Below are 18571 nucleotides of genomic sequence, written 5' to 3'. Positions count from 1 at the left end.
TATTTTCCTAAGGATCTTATTTTCAAATACTCTCAATTTATGTTCCTCTTTCAATGTAAGGGACCAAGTTTCACACCCATATAATACTACAGGCAAAATTACGGTTTTGTATATTTTAACTTTTAGTTTCTTAGATATTAAACGAGAAGACAAAAGTTTATGAAGAGAGTAGTAACATGCATTTCCTGAATTAAGCCTACTTTTTATTTCCTCTTTAATATAATTTTCATTTGTTAATATTACTCCTAAGTATTTGAATTTGGAAACTGTTTCAAACGAGTTGTTATCAATAATTAGATTTTGATTATTACCTAACACTTGGTTTCGGCCTGTAAGCATATATTTAGTTTTATCTTTGTTAACTTCCAAACCTATCTCTTTAGCAGTTTTGAAAAATATTTTAGCATTATTCTTAATTGTATTCACATCATCCGCCAGTAAGTCTACATCATCTGCATATGCTAACAACTGAGTCACACCATTTAATTTTAGTCCTTCGTTAGTTTCGTTTACCTTCCTAACAGCATATTCTAAGGCAAAATTAAAGAGCAATGGAGATAATGCCTCTCCCTGTTTTAACCCATCATGAATTGTAAATTTGTCAGATATATTAATACCCACACGAATTTTACTTTCTGTTTCACTGGTGCATATTTTTATCATACTAACAAGTTTCTTAGGTATTCCAAACTCTACTAATATATTATATAATTTATCTCTTTTGACCGAATCATATGCTTTTTTGAAATCAATGAATAGCTGATGGACATTTTGATTATATTCCCACTTTTTTTCAAGTGTCTGTCTGATGTGAAAAATTTGATCTGTAGTTGATCTGTTGCGTTTAAATCCACATTGATAATCACCTATAATTTCATTAGCATATGGGGTTAGTCTTGTTAAAAGAATGTTAGATAATATTTTATATGTTGTTGAGAGTAGAGAAATTCCACGGTAATTATTGCAGTTCATTTTATCACCTTTTTTAAACACAGGAACAATTATGGATTCTTCCCACTGTTGAGGGATTTCTTCTTTATTCCATATTAAACAAATTAGTTTATGAATTTGACTGCTAGTTAATCTTAATCATGCTATCTGAAAGTAAGCATGTGCTTTAACGTTTATTTTCTCAGGTTGAATTGTGTGAAGTACCTGAATGCTGAATGATGAGGGGTTACATTCAACTGTTTTTGAAAACGACATCTGTCCATGGTTTATCTGAGAGTGTGGGGAAAGGACGATTACTCGGAGAAAGGTAAGTGAAAATATACTATTCATCTGTGACAATAATTTCTTCGTTGTGATGTAAAGGCAGGAAAGCTAAATGTAATTCTCTTATCTTAGGATTTTGTGGATCTCCGCACTTATTTTTGGCATGGTTGGAACAGCTTTAGTAATAAATGATTCTTGGAGGAAATATCAGGACCACCCTACAACTCTAACTATAGAAAGAAACAGGAACGACTGGATATTTAGTGTACCAGCTTTAGTCATGTGTATGGAGACTCGAGTAGACAGACGCCTAATTAAAAAATTCATTAAGAGGTAAGATGTTCGTACACCTGTAGTAAATTTATAATATTAATACAAATAATATAATTAAAGTCAGTAGTATGAAAGTATATATAACCAGCCCACACATAGCGTACAAAAGAAGAGCTCATATGATTAAACAGCCCGATTTGCCCACACTTAAAACTATGCCAAGATGCCCTTATTCCCCAATTCTTCAAGTGTGATATGCTCTTAATCCCAAGAATCTTGAATCCTAGTGTAGAAAAGAAGAACCCTAACAGCCCGATTTGCCCACACTTAAAACTATGTCAAGATGCCCTTATGCCCCAATTTCTCAAGTGTGATATGCTCTCAATCCCCAAGAATCTTGAATTCTAGTGTAGAAATGAAGAACCCCCCCTCAGACAGATTTGCCCATGTGTCTAAAAGCTACATCTCTCAGATTGTTGTCCATAAACTTGTCAAAAATATGCCCCCCTTGATATTGTTTTGACTATACTTAAAACTAGGGCAAAAATGCTCATAAGAGCTTTTGCTTACACAATAATATAATATAATATAATATATGCTTAAATACTTTTTACCTGGAATATGCTCAATATTTTAATTGGACACCAGCCTCAACTCATATATCTAGTACTAAAACAATGTAATATGCAGAGATTTTCTAGAATTGCTGTGACTCTCTCATTTCTTACATCATAAACATATGATTTTTCACCTATGAGAATAACACTACATATGGTATCATCAGGGAGTGTATCGTGGAATTCACAGATAATTTTAATGTTTGTCCTGTCATTAACCACAACCTGTTTCCTTTTTGAAGTGTTGATGACAAACATGGGTCTCTGTGCTTTGAATTCATCTGGTGTGTAATACATGTCAGTATTGCCAGTAGTGACCCTTTTGTATGCTGTAAATGCTTCATATAATTTAAGAAAATCATCCTTGGACATGTCTAAATTATAATTTTCTCTAGGAAATACCTCATTTCTGCCATATTTAAGATAAATGTTCTTGATGTTGCAGTTATCAAATTTACTTGAATTTTTTTCCTGATTATTGTTTCTTCCAGTTTGAAACAGTACCACCACAAAATCTGGCATGTCATATTGTATACTGGAGAATGAATTTGTAGCATCAAACTCATAATAAGTACCAGTTGCAGGCTTCTGTACACATTGATATGTATAAAATTGTAAAGGAACCTGTGGATTTTTTATTATATCTGCTTTGTATTTAAGAGCATAACTGGCCTCATATTCAACAACCGGGATTCTTAGCTCCATAGTCTGAATAAGGCACTTGCCCTCATCAGGTAGGGTATTAGGCAGAGCTTCCCCGGTAGAGTTTAATGCACTGTACCTCATCAAAGCATTATTATCATTGGCAGCTCTTCTAAATGTGATTCTTAAACCACCCTTCCACATAATATCTTTGTAATCTGAGAAGAATCCTGGCAACAGGCGCATGGGGAACAGCACAGTGTGGCTTTTAGATAATATCTTATCACCAGCCTCAAATCCACCTATTTTGTAGTATGAAGCCTCGGTTTTGGATAATTTTAGTGTGGCCAAAGCTGTGGAGGTAATGCCGGGATAATCCACTCTGTTTATAACAACACCATGTTTTCTGATCTCAATTTCAGAGAACAGATGAGGCACAAAATTGTCTACCAATCTTATATTTGAATTTGCCGGATAATCTGTACCATCGAGCTTTACAACATCAAATTTGATGTATAGATCTGCTCTGTGGGGGTGTATAAATCCATCCCCTACATCAAGATCAACCTCAATCTCTGTGTTGGGTTGATTTAAATTTGCAAAGGTCCTCCTGTTTGGGGGGAATGATTGTAGCTCATAACTCTCAATATTTTCCATTTTTTTTGTATGTATTTTTATTTAAATATTAATCTCTATGATTGCAGTTGTTGTGGCTCCAGCAAAATCAACTAATTCTTCTTTTTCATTAGTGACCATCAATTCAATATAATCTATTCTATTATGGCACACAGGAAAATATAATGTTGGGGATGGAGTGTAGATGATGGGATCCATAAATTCTGAATTAGTTTTGAATGTTGCAATGATGCCAGTTTGTTTGTGAGTGCCTATGCCATTTGATTTGGTGATCATACCCTCGGCCACATTACAGTGAATATTTAGAGTCTCTATGGCTAAGAATTTAGGTATATTAATAGCAGTGTGTTTGATGGCTGGTTCAAGTTTTGTGTTGTTCTCAAAGCCTAACAGCTCTCCTATAGTACCCAGATCCACTGTTTCTGTAGCAGATACAATCTCTACTCTGTGAGTGACAGAATTTTGAGTTAATACTATACCTCTGGGTAATTGAGCATTTAGAGTGGATAGATTATATTGCCCTGGAGTGATGACAATGTTTTGATCCCCTACTGCAATTTTGTTGTTGTGGTGTGTAATATTAGAGATCAAGTACATGCCATAAAATGCTCTGAGAGCTATTGTTTTGGGATACACTATGTAATCTGAGCTTCAATATTGAATTTTGGCTGGTGAGATGGAATACCCCCATGATGTTTTAAATACCACAAGGCTTTTTGAAAATTTTCAATTGATGGTTTATTTATTTGAGACATATATCTAAGAACAGATAAACACAGATGTCCGCAATTAACATCTTTGAAGTTTTGAACACGGGCATTATTGTAATAAAGATTAGCTGAATTTAGATATTTTATTAAATTTTCAGGTGGAATACCTCCAAATGAATCAAACACAAATGCCTTATTTTTTAAATATTTAAGATAACAAATCCAGTGAGTGCCCTGATTTTTGTACTTATCCAAATTAACAATGCCACACTCTTTGTTGAGTGGTTGTTCTGGTAAAGAATCAGACATGTACACACCTCTAAAATTTTTGATGCCCAGTGGCTTGATTAAAGCTTCAATATCTTGGTTTGTAAGCGGCTCTTGTTTTTTTTAAACTTATTCATGGCTCTCTTAACACCTTTGCCTTGTTTCTCTATGGCCAGGTTATGGCGCTTCAATTCATCTAATTCTGCCCTATTTTTCTTGGCATCTATTACTGTTTTTGCTATGGCAGCTGATCCCCCAGCCAAGCTCCCAACAGCCCCGAGAGCAGCTAATATGGCCGGGATAGTAAATATAAATTTCCCCACATGTGATTTTTTCTTGATTGCTGTAATTTTTTTAATTGGGGGGTGCTAAGCAACAATTTCATACCATGGCCCTTGGCAATACAAGAGCTTTTTTCTTGCGCTGCTTTTTGGTTAAAAGACTATCAATAGTTTTAAGAGATTTAAGACCTGCATAAGGTATCAGATACATAACACCCTTGGCCTTCATCCTAGGTTTATTATATACATATTCACAACCCCCACCCCAGTTTTTGTTTGGTGTTCATAGCTATGGTGGTCCCCAATGCTGATATTCTCTCACTCAAAGAAGCATCTTTGCTTACAAATCTACCAAATGCAGCCTCTTCTAATTTCTTGTCTGCAACATGTCTCTTGTCAAGATCAGAATGTGTGTTGTATGCTATGTCATGGTCTCTACAAGCATCATCTAGGGGATTAACACCAGGATCACCTCTGTTTAATCTATGATCTAGTTTTGTACCTGGACCACAATACTGATAGCCTGGAATGTGTAGTTCAAATGGCAGCTTGTTTATAATGTCATTAACCAGCCCCCGACCCTCAGAAATATTCCAAAATTTAGGTGGTAGAGTATTAATAATTTTTATAAGATATCCAATCCCCTTAGTGTCATTTACTATAAAATTAGACAATTTTGTGCTTATCATGTCCATAATTCCAACCTTTTCATTGTAAAAATTGTGGTTGCCAGCATTTTCCTCCCCAGCTATCACCAATAACCTATCTACAATTTCTTGACATCATCAACCCACACAAATTCTTTAGGCAGGGTGTTGTATTGTTTGATCCCACTGCCTGTCTTAATTTGTGACCATATGGGCTTGATTAAATTGTTGTATTTTGCTCCACTGCTAGACTTGACTCTTTTTTGTGTGGGATCATTGTTCTGGTATAGAGCATCTGATTTTATTAATATTTCTTTGTAATGCTCATAATCTTGATCTGTATAGCTGCCAGGCCTTTTCCTAGTCATCAGTTCCCACAATCCAGGTGTGCCAGGATATTTAACAAAACCACCTCTTTCTCCAAGATGAGATTCTGAATATACAATTAGATCATCTCCCATAAATGTTACCCTGAAATTGCCAATTCTATGTATGATGCTACCATCACGCTCTGTGTCAGCATATAAGCCAAAGACCTCATCTTTGTTGTCTTTAGGTGTGCTTAAATATTTTTGAGCAAGAAGACCCAATTCAATAGGGTCCTGAGTAGCTTCAATTCTTCGAGGAGCAACAGGACTAGGTGTATGAATACTAGAAAGTGGGGTGATTGGATAATCTAATATGTTCCTAGCAGCTACAGGTACAAGCTCTGTGATCAAATTTTGATTTTGCTCTGTAACAGTTTTGATATTTTTACCTAATTCACTAATAGCATCAATAATAGGCTGTTCTGTTTGATTGTGTTGTTCATAAATTCCTCGGTTCTCTGATTTCCATCCCTTAAATCTTTTTACAAGATAGTCTCTTAATTTAAGATCATCAATGATTGGCCTTTTCATGTTTATTTATATATGTTTCAATGTCTAGAAAATTGTTAATTTTATTTCTGTATTTGCCACTATTGGGTTTTCTTGTCATATCAATTGTGACAAACCCATAACTGTCCTGGTTCCAGCACCTACTGCAAAACTTAGAAAAATCATTGTAGCTCAGGTCCCCACCTACATATTCATCATGTATATGTTTGAGGTTGGTATGGTCTTGATGAAACACACATATAAAATTGCTGTTGTCTCGGATCAGCTGCTTCGGAATTTTAGAAAAAGTCTATGCCAGGTAGAAGCAATCAATGTTTTTGTGTCGGCCCTGTGTAAAGAAATTTCTAATCTTGTTTTGATTATCCAGTATAATGTCATCAAATACAACAACAGAATTATCGAGACATTCATGGAGTGGCTTAACATCTGGTTCAAAAGTGGCTATATCCAGTTCATCATATAGCTTCATCAGTTGCTGATATTTTAATTGTTCCAAGCTCTTAGAGAAGACATACAAGTGCCTATTTTTCCAATCTAACCAGTTGGGTGCCAATAAAAAATTATCACTCATTAGTGTAGTTTTACCACAAGCCGATGGCCCAACAATAAGACATCTAATATTATCAGGCAGCAACTTGCCATTTCTCTTATTCTGCTGTTCAGGTTCTGGCAGCCTCTTTATAACATCCCAGGTGTTCATATTATCACTTTGTTTGCCTCGATCCAGCTGTGTTCTGGAAGTCCTAGCCATTTGACAAGTAACTTGTTGCCTTTTTTGCGGATGATTTTTTCTATGAGATATGTGTCAGGCTGTTTAGTTTTGTTGAGTTCTTCTTCATAGAACCTGCCTTTGAGAATTTCTCCTCGGTGGTCTTTTATTATATATGTGTTAAGGGTCCCATGTTTAACTTGAACCACTGTAAATAATTCAGTGCTCCAGTTTCTTGTAAAACCTCTTTTGAATAAGTGCTTATATTTGCTGATTCTTACTTGATCACCTACCCTGTATTTGGCTTTTCTTGTTGTTGGCTGGTATCTAGGATAATAAACAGTCCTGATCAATTTTTGCTCATCAGATGAAGTTACTTCAGAGGGTTTCATGTTGATTGTGGAATGGACCGAGTTGTTATATTTTTGTAGAAGTTCTGGAAGAATATTAATCCATTTATAATTACCTTGAAGTGTAAATTGTTTATACATAAGATTTTTTAGGGTTTTGTTGAATCTCTCTACAATTGAGGCCTTGAGATCACTGTAACTCGAATAATGTTGTATTGACTGGCTTTTAATAAATTGTTGAAACACTGAATTATAAAATTCTTTGCCATTATCTGTTTGCAAATAGCGCGGTGATCTTCCACTCTGATTGATGATTGTTCTGATGGCTTCTGTAACACATTTTCCAGTCTTGGATTTGTGTGGCACAGCCCAGGCAAATTTTGAAAATGTATCTATGACAGTGAGTAGATACTTGTAGCCCTTGTTGATTTTGTCTAAGTTTTTCAGCTGTCCACTTGCCATCTCAATCAAGTCGCACTGCCATAAATCATCTATGCCCTTTGTAACTACTGGCAGTCTCTTATAATTAATTATGTCTGGCTTTTCTGTGTAATTCATCAACAATAATTTGTCTAGACATAATATGAAAACAAGAATATTGCAACTATGGGGTGTTCAGCAGCTGATACTACAGGATTTTCTAAATATAATTTGTCTCCTATTTGTATATGAAATTCCAGAGAGCCATCATCTTCAGCATAAGATGTTTCTAATGTATTGGGATCTGTAAAATCCTCTAACTCTACACTGGTGATTTTTGGTTTGTTGTCAGCATTTGTTATTGATAAGGTGGGGTAGTGGTGTGTCTGTGGTTGTAGCCAATATTTGATCTTGATTGGTCTCAGTGTGGCCCCAACAAAAAACTGGTAATAAAATTGTGCAGGGGACAGCATATATATTTTGCCACCTGGTGTAAATGGTGAATCATATTCTTTGTTGGGGATGCTGTACAATTCAAGAATTACTGTATGTTTAGGATTCTCGATTATGCCTGTTATTTCTTTTTCCGCTGTAAGCAATCTGCTTGTTACAGATTCAAGGTGCTCATTGATAGTCCTAACAACATCATCATGGCCTGGCTTGATTTTTATGTCCACAACAAGTTTCTTGTATTGTTGCACAATCTCTTGTAGCTGGGTGGCAAAAACAGACAGAGCATTTGCTTGATTGGATTCCATGGTCCCTAGCTGTTGCTTGATATTGGCTACAATTTGCTGTAAATTTTCAACAACTGCCAATTTTGAATTTTGAGCAGTAAGATCATGGACCTGTCTTCTGATATCCTCAAACAGGGCATGCAGTTCATTAATATGTTGATTGGTTGGTAGAGTGGCCACTGTCTGAGTAAGTTGTTTGATCTCTGTCTGGATATTCTTGATATCTTCTGATTTCAATATGCGATTCACAGCTCTCTTAATATTTTTAAGTTCCTGTGATGTAGGCAGATTTGATACAGTATTTTGCAAAGATTCAAGTGCCAATTTCACATCATTTAATTCAGAAGCATCAACCACACCACGCATAGCATCTTGGAGCAGGGCTATATCTGGCTGAGTGGGTGTTGATTGTTGTAAAATTTCAAGCTTTGTTTGAATATCATCGATCAAGTGATGAAAATGAGATAGTTCAGATTCAGTGTTGAGGTTTTCAAGTTTTGTGATCTGTTGCTGGACACTGGCAAGGGTGTCTACAATACCAGGCAGGTGAGATTCTAGAGATTCTTGTACATTTGTCAAATCACTTTGCACTGCTGCTATTGTACCCTCAAGATGGGTTATGGTACTTTGAATTTTTCCAAAATCTTCATATGTTTCAAGTTGCAGCTTAATGTTGGCAACACTCCGAGTTATTGCACTCAAAGCATCAGAAGATGGCAAGTTGTTCATAAAATTTTCAAGTGTCTCAATTTTTTCTTTAACCTCGGCTATGGCATTGTTCAGAGGGTCCAGATTAGGTATCTCCAGTGACTGAATCTGTTCCTTTAGAGTGGAAATCACTAGATCAAAATCTTCTTGTGATTTTATGCTTTTGACAATTGTTTGGAGCTGTGTCTGGACATTATTTATCTGCTCTTCCAATTGTTGTTTCAATTGCTCAGAGTTGGTGGCCTGGGTCTTAAATTTGGCTTGAAGAGCTGCTACAGCTTCTTCTAAACTTTGAAAATTATCCAATGTGGCCAAATCAGTATATTTTTGAAGCAGCAATTTGAGTTCAGAATCAATTTTAAGAAGAGGGTCCATGCATTGTGATTGTAAATTTGTAATTTCTAGTTGAAGACTGACATTCAGTGTGGTTTGTAAAGCTTGTAAATCACTTCTTAATTTCTTGACTCTGACATCAAGCATCAGAATCTCATCACTGTGATCTTCATGCCTTGTATGGCCAAATATATCATTAAGCATTTTTGTTTTAGCGGTTATTTATTATTGAATATCTAATTCTTAATTCTATAAAAAAGGGTATAAGCTTGTCATAGGATCCCGGGACCTCAATATATAAGCAGTCACCAGCAGAAACAGTATATACAGTGCCAGAAACCATGTTTGAGTGCTTAATTCTGTAAATATTTTTGCCTATTGAAATCTTGACATTACCCTCAGGGGTTGTAATAAATTGTAATTGTCCACCTACAGGTAATTGGTAATGATTTAAATTATTGTTAAATATGTACAATGTTTTACCTGTTTCATCATCAACATCTGTAAGTATGCTGTTCAGATGAATAATTAACAAAGCACTTAGTTTAGATATTATATCAGAAGAGGGTTGTGGTGTTGGCAGGTCCATAATAGCCTGTTTTTTGAACCCAAATAAGTTCATAGGCATGTTTATTTATTTCAAATCATGCTCTGTAATTGGGCATTGATTGCCATTTTTCAAATCACAATGACCCCATGGTAGAGTATGTATGCCACATGATAAAATGCATCTCTTATCATCATGTGGGTCCAGAGCCACTTTTCTTACAATATTGCTAGTCAACAAGTGATCCACACTCTGAATTCTGCATTCTGATGTTCTTATTAAACTCTGGGTTTTGAGACAATTCTTGTAATCTTCAAATTCAAGCTCTTTGTCTACAGTATCTCTACCAATGCCCTTGGCCTTTTTGGCAACAACACCACTACATGTTTCAAAGCTGTACATCTTGGCCCTTAACCCAGCAAATGCCACAATAACATCACCAAGTATCTCATCTTTTAACTTGCCAGGCACCTTTTTGTTGTGGTGTTGAATTTTTGAATGTTCACTGGTATCAAAATATTTAAACAATTCAGGCTGTGATATATCTTGATAAACATCTTCTGTTTGAATATCAAGAATAAGACTATCTGTGTCCATGTACATCAATTTTACACAATCACCATAAAAAGGTTTCAGCACATTATAATAGAGCTCCAGCATGTGTAATTTGGCCAATTCCAATATTACAGCCCCTACATAAATAGGCTTATCAAACTTAATCTTTGTTTTTTTCATATTAAAAAGTGCCATATGCTCATCATAAATTCTTCTGTAATTGAAGTTGGGCTTTGCTATCAATTTTTTGCTCCGGCTGGGGTCAGTAATTATTTTAACATCAATATGTTTTCTGACATTTTCTATTGTTTTGCCATACACAGAATTGACCATCAATTTAAACAAGGTCTTATCAAATTGGCTCATTGCAGATGTTCGAAGCTCTGTGTTTGTATCAATATAAGGCTTCAACCATCTTGAGTGCCTGAACCTCAAAACTTTTCCAACTTTGGTCACTTGAACACCATGATTCATCAGGAACTGGAGGTTTTTGTAATATATGACATAATCCTGTTTTGGCTCCAGAGTCATCATCAATTTCTTCTGTTTAGAGCCAGGTGAGCACTCAACCTCAGGAATTGGGGGCAGATCAGAAAATGTGTTGTGTAAATTATCAGGAATTGTCAGATCAACCTCTAAGAATAGGCCATAGTTACTGTCATCAAAATCCTTAAGATCTTCAATATTGAAATCTTCAACCCACTCAAGCCCTGCATATGGCAGTTTATCCATCATAGCATAACCATAGAGGCTGTTGGCATCTACATACAGTATATAATTTGATGGCAGTGCTGGATCTTAATCGGGAATATATTTGTTATTAGCTCTGGCATATCTCTGAGAGCATTGCACCATGCCCCCTCTTATACATTGCTCCATAAACAGATACATATCCTGATCTTGGATCAGATCCAATTGCATTTTAGTGTTCAAAAACATTGCAGACCATGCTAAGCCTGGCGCACTGTAAAAATATATTGGATCCAGCTTATAATTTTGCATGGAAGATTTTCTGAATGCCTGCAGTATATCAGCTAAGAGGGTCACATCAAGTTTTAAATATGCCTTGTGATAATCACCAAATGTCTGGCATTTTAAATTGTTCCACATCAACTGGGCATAGTGATAATCATCATCAGTGATTCCAGATCCTCTGATTTTGCTGTAAAACTCTTGTTTTGGGGGCAGAGCACACTCATCAAATTTAGAAAAATCTGTAACATAGTCATATGGATATACACCCTTCCGCCTAATTAATTTCAGGTCCTGATTTGGAAACAAAGCACATGTGATTTTGAATTGATCATCAGATAATTGAGTGGCCAGTGTAGCCAGGCTAGCAGACAGAATTCTGTATGAACCAAGAAATCTTAAGTGAAAAGGAACACCATTAACTTTAATTATTTTGATAATAGCTATATATTTTTCATTATTTTCTGCTAAAATATTTAAATTCTGCTTGTCAAACCCCTCGTACCTGATCAAATGATGGAAATCATAATTGGATGCTCCATGGCAAAATATAGGGACAAATTTTGGTCTCTGGATCTTAATATTACAGCTATTACACAGGGCCATTAAGAATTTACCATCTGTATGAGAATGGTGATGTACCTTGATATTTGTATCTGAAAATTCACAATCACATACCGGGCATTTTTCTGCATTGTTGAAATCTTCAATCTGTTTCTCTGTTAAAGGCATCATAGGTTTTGATTTTAATAAGATATTAGATGCTATGTCATGACACTCATTTTCTATTCTATGTGCAAATTCTTTGATGGCATCTGCTCCCATGTGTAAATATTCTTTACTAACAACACCATCCTGTACAACCACATAATAAAAACTAGAAGGTTCATGTAGCTGGTATGATGTACTTGAAGATTCCTCAGGGTCTGGGCTGCAGAATGCAAGAGGTTTGAGATTTGATTCAAAATCACAGACTATATATGCTGGGTGTTCCAACAAGGCTTCAAATTTTTTAAAATTGGCTTTTTCACTTCGATTAGGCATCGCCATATGAACAGGTTTATGGTTGCCACAGTATTTCAGAATCTCAATTAACTTGTTTTTAGCAATTTCTGCATTCACTTCCCGAACCCCATTTATTATTTTTTTTACCATCAAATACAGTTAAACATCTTCTACACAACTTGAATATTGTATTGGATTTGTCTAGTTGTGTTCTCACTAAAGCTTCAAGATTATGTATCAGAGTATAATGGTGTGTATCGTCCCCTTCAATTAAGAGCAAATCAATCGGAACAGCAGAATCATCATCAAATGTACTGATTCTGAGAGGTGCTATCAAGCAATTGCCACGGCCAGTAGAACAAATAAATACATTAATAGATAATTGTTTACCATTAATATTCCTGGCCTTTTTTTCAAATTTATCAATATTCTGAACAGACATTGGATATTCTAAACCCTCCATTGCTTCATCAAAATCATTTTCATGTTGTTTATAAAAAGTTATTCTCTGAGGATTTTTTCAAACTGGATACAAAGCAGCTAAAATACACCACAAAAAGCATTTCTCATCATTATTTTTTATATTAACCACGGCTTGTTTGTTTTTAATATTGGCAGGTAATGGCAAATATGTAGATCCTTGTAATGGGCTGAATTCAGAAATATTAAACTAGAGCTTGTGTGGAGATCCGCATAGGCTCCATCCAGACTCTTTTCCAGCAAATTCAGAGTGTTTAATATTCAATTGATCTATCAAACTGCTTATTATTTTGTCTGAATTTGCATTTGAATATACAGGTACAGTTTCTGTTATGTGGGGCTGTGTAAATTTTGTGCCATTTGGCTTCTTATATTGTGTAAACAATTTGAGGGACAGCTTATAAGAGCCATTTTGTGCATTTAGAATTGCCTGCACATCAGAATTTATACTGTTCAAAAAATTCTTAATGCCACATCTTGGCTCTGATTTAAAACAGTGATCCCTAAGTTGGCCATTAAAACTGCTATGGATGGGTTCATAGCGTGGCTGCTTTGCCGGTTTAGCATTAACAGGTGTTTCATGCTTCCTTTTCAGACCAGATGTAGATGGTTGTGAGGGCAATGTTGATGACTGTACATAAGAATTACACTTATGCCTTTTGTAATATGCCTTGCTTAATATTTTATGGCATCTTGGACACATTTTTGTGGCCTTTCTCCATTTCTTAGGGTTACAAATATGGCGATGTCTAGACCAATTAGAACTAGATATATTTTTTTTGCATTGATTGCAATATTTTTGATTTGGCATTTTTTGTTGTTTGTTTATATAAAATTTCTTGGTCCAAAAGAACAGAACTATGGACAATAAGCCAAAACAATTATAACAGCAGTTAGTGGCTGAGCTGATGCTTTTATACCCAAACAACAGCCGTCACTAGGCTCTGGTGATCCCCAATATAGAGTAGTTTTGCTCTATTATGCTGTTGTACAACACACTTTACCAGGTTTCAAACCTCAGCTGTATATCAGCTAGCAATAAATATTCTCAAAATATCACATGTGGGGATATTATTCTGCCACATGTATTTTAATCTTACACATTTTACCAGAGCCTCAAACCCGGAGCCTCTTGATTACGAGGCAATAATACTAACACTTTGCCATTAGGGGAGGCCCACACACTCTACCAGGTTTCAGACCTGGGGGCCTCTTGATTACAAGGCAACAAGACTAGCACTTCTCCATAGAGAGGTCTTAAACCCAGAAGCCTTTGATTATAAAGCATATAAGGCATGGGACTATGTCCATATTCTATTGAGCATCTGAACCCAGGAGAGCTATATATCAGCTAAATACAATTCAAAGTTGGACTTTGAAATGTGCAATGAATATTCTGTAAGTCTCACTCGGGTATATATTATCAGAAGAAGGCAAAACCTGAATCCAATTCAGGCATATATGACAACATGCAAGAGTCCAATGTTCTTTTTACTAAGAATTTCCCTTGGAGTCAATGACATGATGGCATGTATGGGGGGAATTTTCCCTGAAAAGGCACAGTGTAGATTTTATCTCATGCATGCAAACATATGAAATCTCCCAGGCGTGCATTATTTATTGCTGGCCGGGACATGAAATTGATCAAAAATTAGAAAGAACATGAAACAATTTGCAGCCTGACCTTGTCCTATTGTATTGATCTGTAAGTTGTAGAGGATGAGAATATAAGTATTTTTGCCCTAGTTTTAAGTATAGTCAAAACAATATCAAGGGGGGCATATTTTTGACAAGTTTATGGACAACAATCTGAGAGATGTAGCTTTTAGACACATGGGCAAATCTGTCTGAGGGGGGGTTCTTCATTTCTACACTAGAATTCAAGATTCTTGGGGATTGAGAGCATATCACACTTGAGAAATTGGGGCATAAGGGCATCTTGACATAGTTTTAAGTGTGGGCAAATCGGGCTGTTAGGGTTCTTCTTTTCTACACTAGGATTCAAGATTCTTGGGATTAAGAGCATATCACACTTGAAGAATTGGGGAATAAGGGCATCTTGGCATAGTTTTAAGTGTGGGCAAATTGGGCTGTTTAATCATATGAGCTCTTCTTTTGTACGCTATGTGTGGGCTGGTTATATATACTTTCATACTACTAAAGTCAACTTCAAATAAATTTTGGGAATAAGCTTGACAAACATTTTGTGTATGTAAATATAATAATACCGGTCGAGAAGACCTACTATAACGGCTGGGGATACGTCGGGCTGACCCCCCGACTATTCCAATCCTGGTTGAAGATCTTCACGCTTAGAGGTGACGAAGGAAAGCGTGGGAGGGAGACCGGCAGTCGGTAGGTATGCCTAGGCCCTTCATGGGCTGTTGCGCAAAGGATTATTATTATTAAATATAATAATATCTGTTCCTCTTGAGAATTTTTATTCACATAAAAGAAAACCCTCAGTCGGAATGACCGACCTTGGGGTTTGAACTTGCAACCCTCGAATATTTTTAGTAAATGGCACATAGTTATTAATAAGCTCGAACGTTTATTTAAATCTAAAAGGAATTGCATTTTATAACAACTGAAATTATGTTCGTTCCTTGTTGAAATCTACAGAGCTGCACTTAGTTTTTTTAAAAAAAAATTAGATCAACAAAATTTAATTGGCTTCCATATGTTTCCGCAGAGAACTGAACTCACTCCCACCGAACGAACAAGCTCAGTACAAGGAGTATGTCACAGATGTTGCCAACTTGAGCCTGTTCAACATGAAAGGATTTCTAAAGTACAAGGATCTGTCAATTTTCCCCAACGTGTCACTCCTCGAACTGCAAGCGAAGGTAAGGATTAGTATTTTATGTATAGCATGTGAAATATGTGGTATTTAAGAAATTTCCAGTGTGGGGAAATTCTACTGACTGTCTAGGGACAGCATGAGATAATAAAATTTATCAAGTACTCAGAGGGGAAAAATCCCCCATCCCCCCTACAAATACCACCCTGGAAATATCACTAACTTATATGAACCCGTTGCCTATTATGATGATTTATTAGTAGTAATGTAGGAGAAGGCTCGCTTTTTGCACATGCATCCTGCCCAATGACAGGACTACTAAACTACTGAGCCTACAAGCGAAATAGTAGGATGTCTAATGATTTCATGGCATATATATCAATTAATTACTGTCAATTGGGCGCATTATTCTACCTTTCCGACGATATACTTTATTGCTAAAATGATTACTGTTACCAAACATTTCAAAATAATTATGTTTAACCTACAAATTTGATATTTGCAGTGTTCTATATATAGTATAGTATAGTGTTCTAGTATACCAGCCAAAGGCCAGAATTGTGACTTTTACCTGCATGGAATGTTAATAATAGGCATCAATGCTAAATCAATCAGTCATAGGTCTCACAGAAAACTAGGGTTGATGCCACTAAAAATTTTGACCTTAAAGGTCATTCCAAGGTCATACTGTGACCCAAGAAAGGTTAAATTTCAAAGTATAGATGCAGTTCCGAGTTCTTTCAAATATACTCGGTTCACTTCTTAACAATGGTGATAGGCAACTTCAATCCGGTGCTGCACTTCTGCAACTGTGCCAACGGGAATGCTGTACACTACGCTTTTCAGATGACCCCAGGCACAAAAATCCAAAGAATTCAAGTCAGGTCATCTGGAATGCCAAGGTACAGGCTAACTACGACTGATCCATTGTTGACCATATTTTCGAGTTAGATGTCGTTGCATAGTTACCGCAAAATGTGCCTGTGTACCATTACGCACAAACCACACCAGTGTCGGATCTTAGCAATACATTCATACGAGGGCCATTTTTCTTGTAGAGGCAACGCTTGTTAGTTGTCGCTGGGACAAAAGACGATCGGGTCTTGTTTAGTCTTGTACTACGGATGATGTGTAGGTATTTGGTGCTGAATAGTACTGTTGTATGGTAGTTAGAAGACGTTAAAGTGAATACCGCCCTGAACAATGTTCACTCGTGAAGAACAGCGAATATTCATCAAATTTTAGGTTGCACGTGGAACGAATGCACGGCAAATTCACAAGGGCTTACGGGAGGCATGTCGGCGCCCACCCAGCGTCGAATAACATGGGTACCTGGGGGAAACCCTGGGGGAAACCCTGAGGGGTAAAGGCGGTCAGGGGCGTGATGCTCATCACATCATCCCCACTCACGACCGGATCAAGAAAGTGTGGGGCGTTACCCCCACACCCCCTATACGCCTTCATGGCGTGGTGCTATGCACAGGGGAACACTTTACCTTTTTTACGGGAGGCATGTGGGGACCACGCTTTACCATATCATACCTTTTATAGTTGGGCCAAGACATTTGAAAGTGGTCGTGAATCAGCCGCGAAAGAACACGATGGCGGGCATCCTCGCACGGCAACAGATGCACACCACCTTGATGCACTTCGCAGATTGCTGGAGAATGATCGGCGTATTTTTGTATGTATGTACGAGGTGTTGGAGCACTCACCTTATTCTCCTGACATGAGTCCCTGCGACTTTGATTTGTTTCCCCAAGATGAAGGAACCGCTGTGGGGAATACGCTTTCCAGACGTCCCGAGCATCATTTCGACCATAGGACGGTCTCTGCGTACACTGGCACGAACGGGAGTTATCAATGGCATCCAACGACTGCCAGATGTTTGGAAATGTGTTCACGCAGCAGCAGGAGATTACATTGAAGGATTTTAAATGATTCCAGGTATGTATCTTCTTTCATGTCTCTTTCTCATACATGTTGCCACTACAAGAAAAATGGCCATAACCCTCGTATATTCCCAATTATCTTGCAAACGGTTCATTTGAGGACCTGTGTTTACAGACTTTTTTGCTTCTACTAGTGTGTACTTTACTCTCACAATTTGGACCATCACATGCGTGTGCGTGTGTGTGTGCTTGTGCGTCTATAAATAGTAAAATAATAGTATAATATATAATTACATGTAAAAATTACTGAGACAAAAGCAAAGTAGGAATGCGATAACTCATTTTTACAAAGTATTCGTACACCAGAGGTCCGGGGATCCAATTCCGACTTGGGCATGGGTGTTCTTTGTGAGTGTCCCTTCATCATTTTCATCATATCATCACTCATCCTCATCTTCGCGATTAGCCAAAAGTAGCAGAAATGCGAAGGAAAATAAACTTAATCAATCAACCAATCAAAGAAAATATCGTACAGAACGAAACCTCGCCTCACTTGACCCGTTTCGTTACGTCTATCATTCTGAGGCTCACATACATAAATACATGTAGGTTTATATTAATGCATAAATACATATATGAACGTGTATGAGAAATATTTAGGAGTTTGCTGGTTTTACTTTCCTGCAGGTAACAGATATTCCAAAAGTATCAGTATTCAACCCGTACACAATGGCATCGTTGATGAAACGTCCCTTCAGAAGTGAATTTGGTTGGTGTTTCACAACAAACTATTTCCTTTCAGACCACCAAAGCAGGTAAGCATACTTCAACGAGAAACCTCTATTTGTTTAACACAGTGTGGTATTTGGAAATAGTGATGGTATGTACCAAGATGGG

General features: G+C 36.7%; 1 protein-coding gene across 1 annotated transcript in view; it reads left to right on the top strand.

Annotated features, from left to right (window-relative positions):
• Positions 1–1169: 1169 nt before the first annotated feature.
• LOC145998390 (uncharacterized) overlaps positions 1170–18571 on the top strand; it is a 62347-nt gene continuing 44945 nt past the window's right edge. Inside the window, exons 1-3 of the mRNA XM_083134795.1 lie at positions 1170–1258; positions 15675–15828; positions 18477–18489. Of these exons, the coding sequence (XP_082990921.1) occupies positions 1170–1258; positions 15675–15828; positions 18477–18489 (256 nt within the window). The remainder of the gene's footprint in view (positions 1259–15674; positions 15829–18476; positions 18490–18571) is intronic.

The sequence above is a fragment of the Lepisma saccharinum genome, chromosome 14 (genome assembly GCF_977018435.1).
Source record: "Lepisma saccharinum chromosome 14, izLepSacc3.1, whole genome shotgun sequence".
NCBI lineage: Eukaryota > Metazoa > Arthropoda > Insecta > Zygentoma > Lepismatidae > Lepisma > Lepisma saccharinum.
This window is presented reverse-complemented; position numbering and strand designations above follow the sequence as displayed.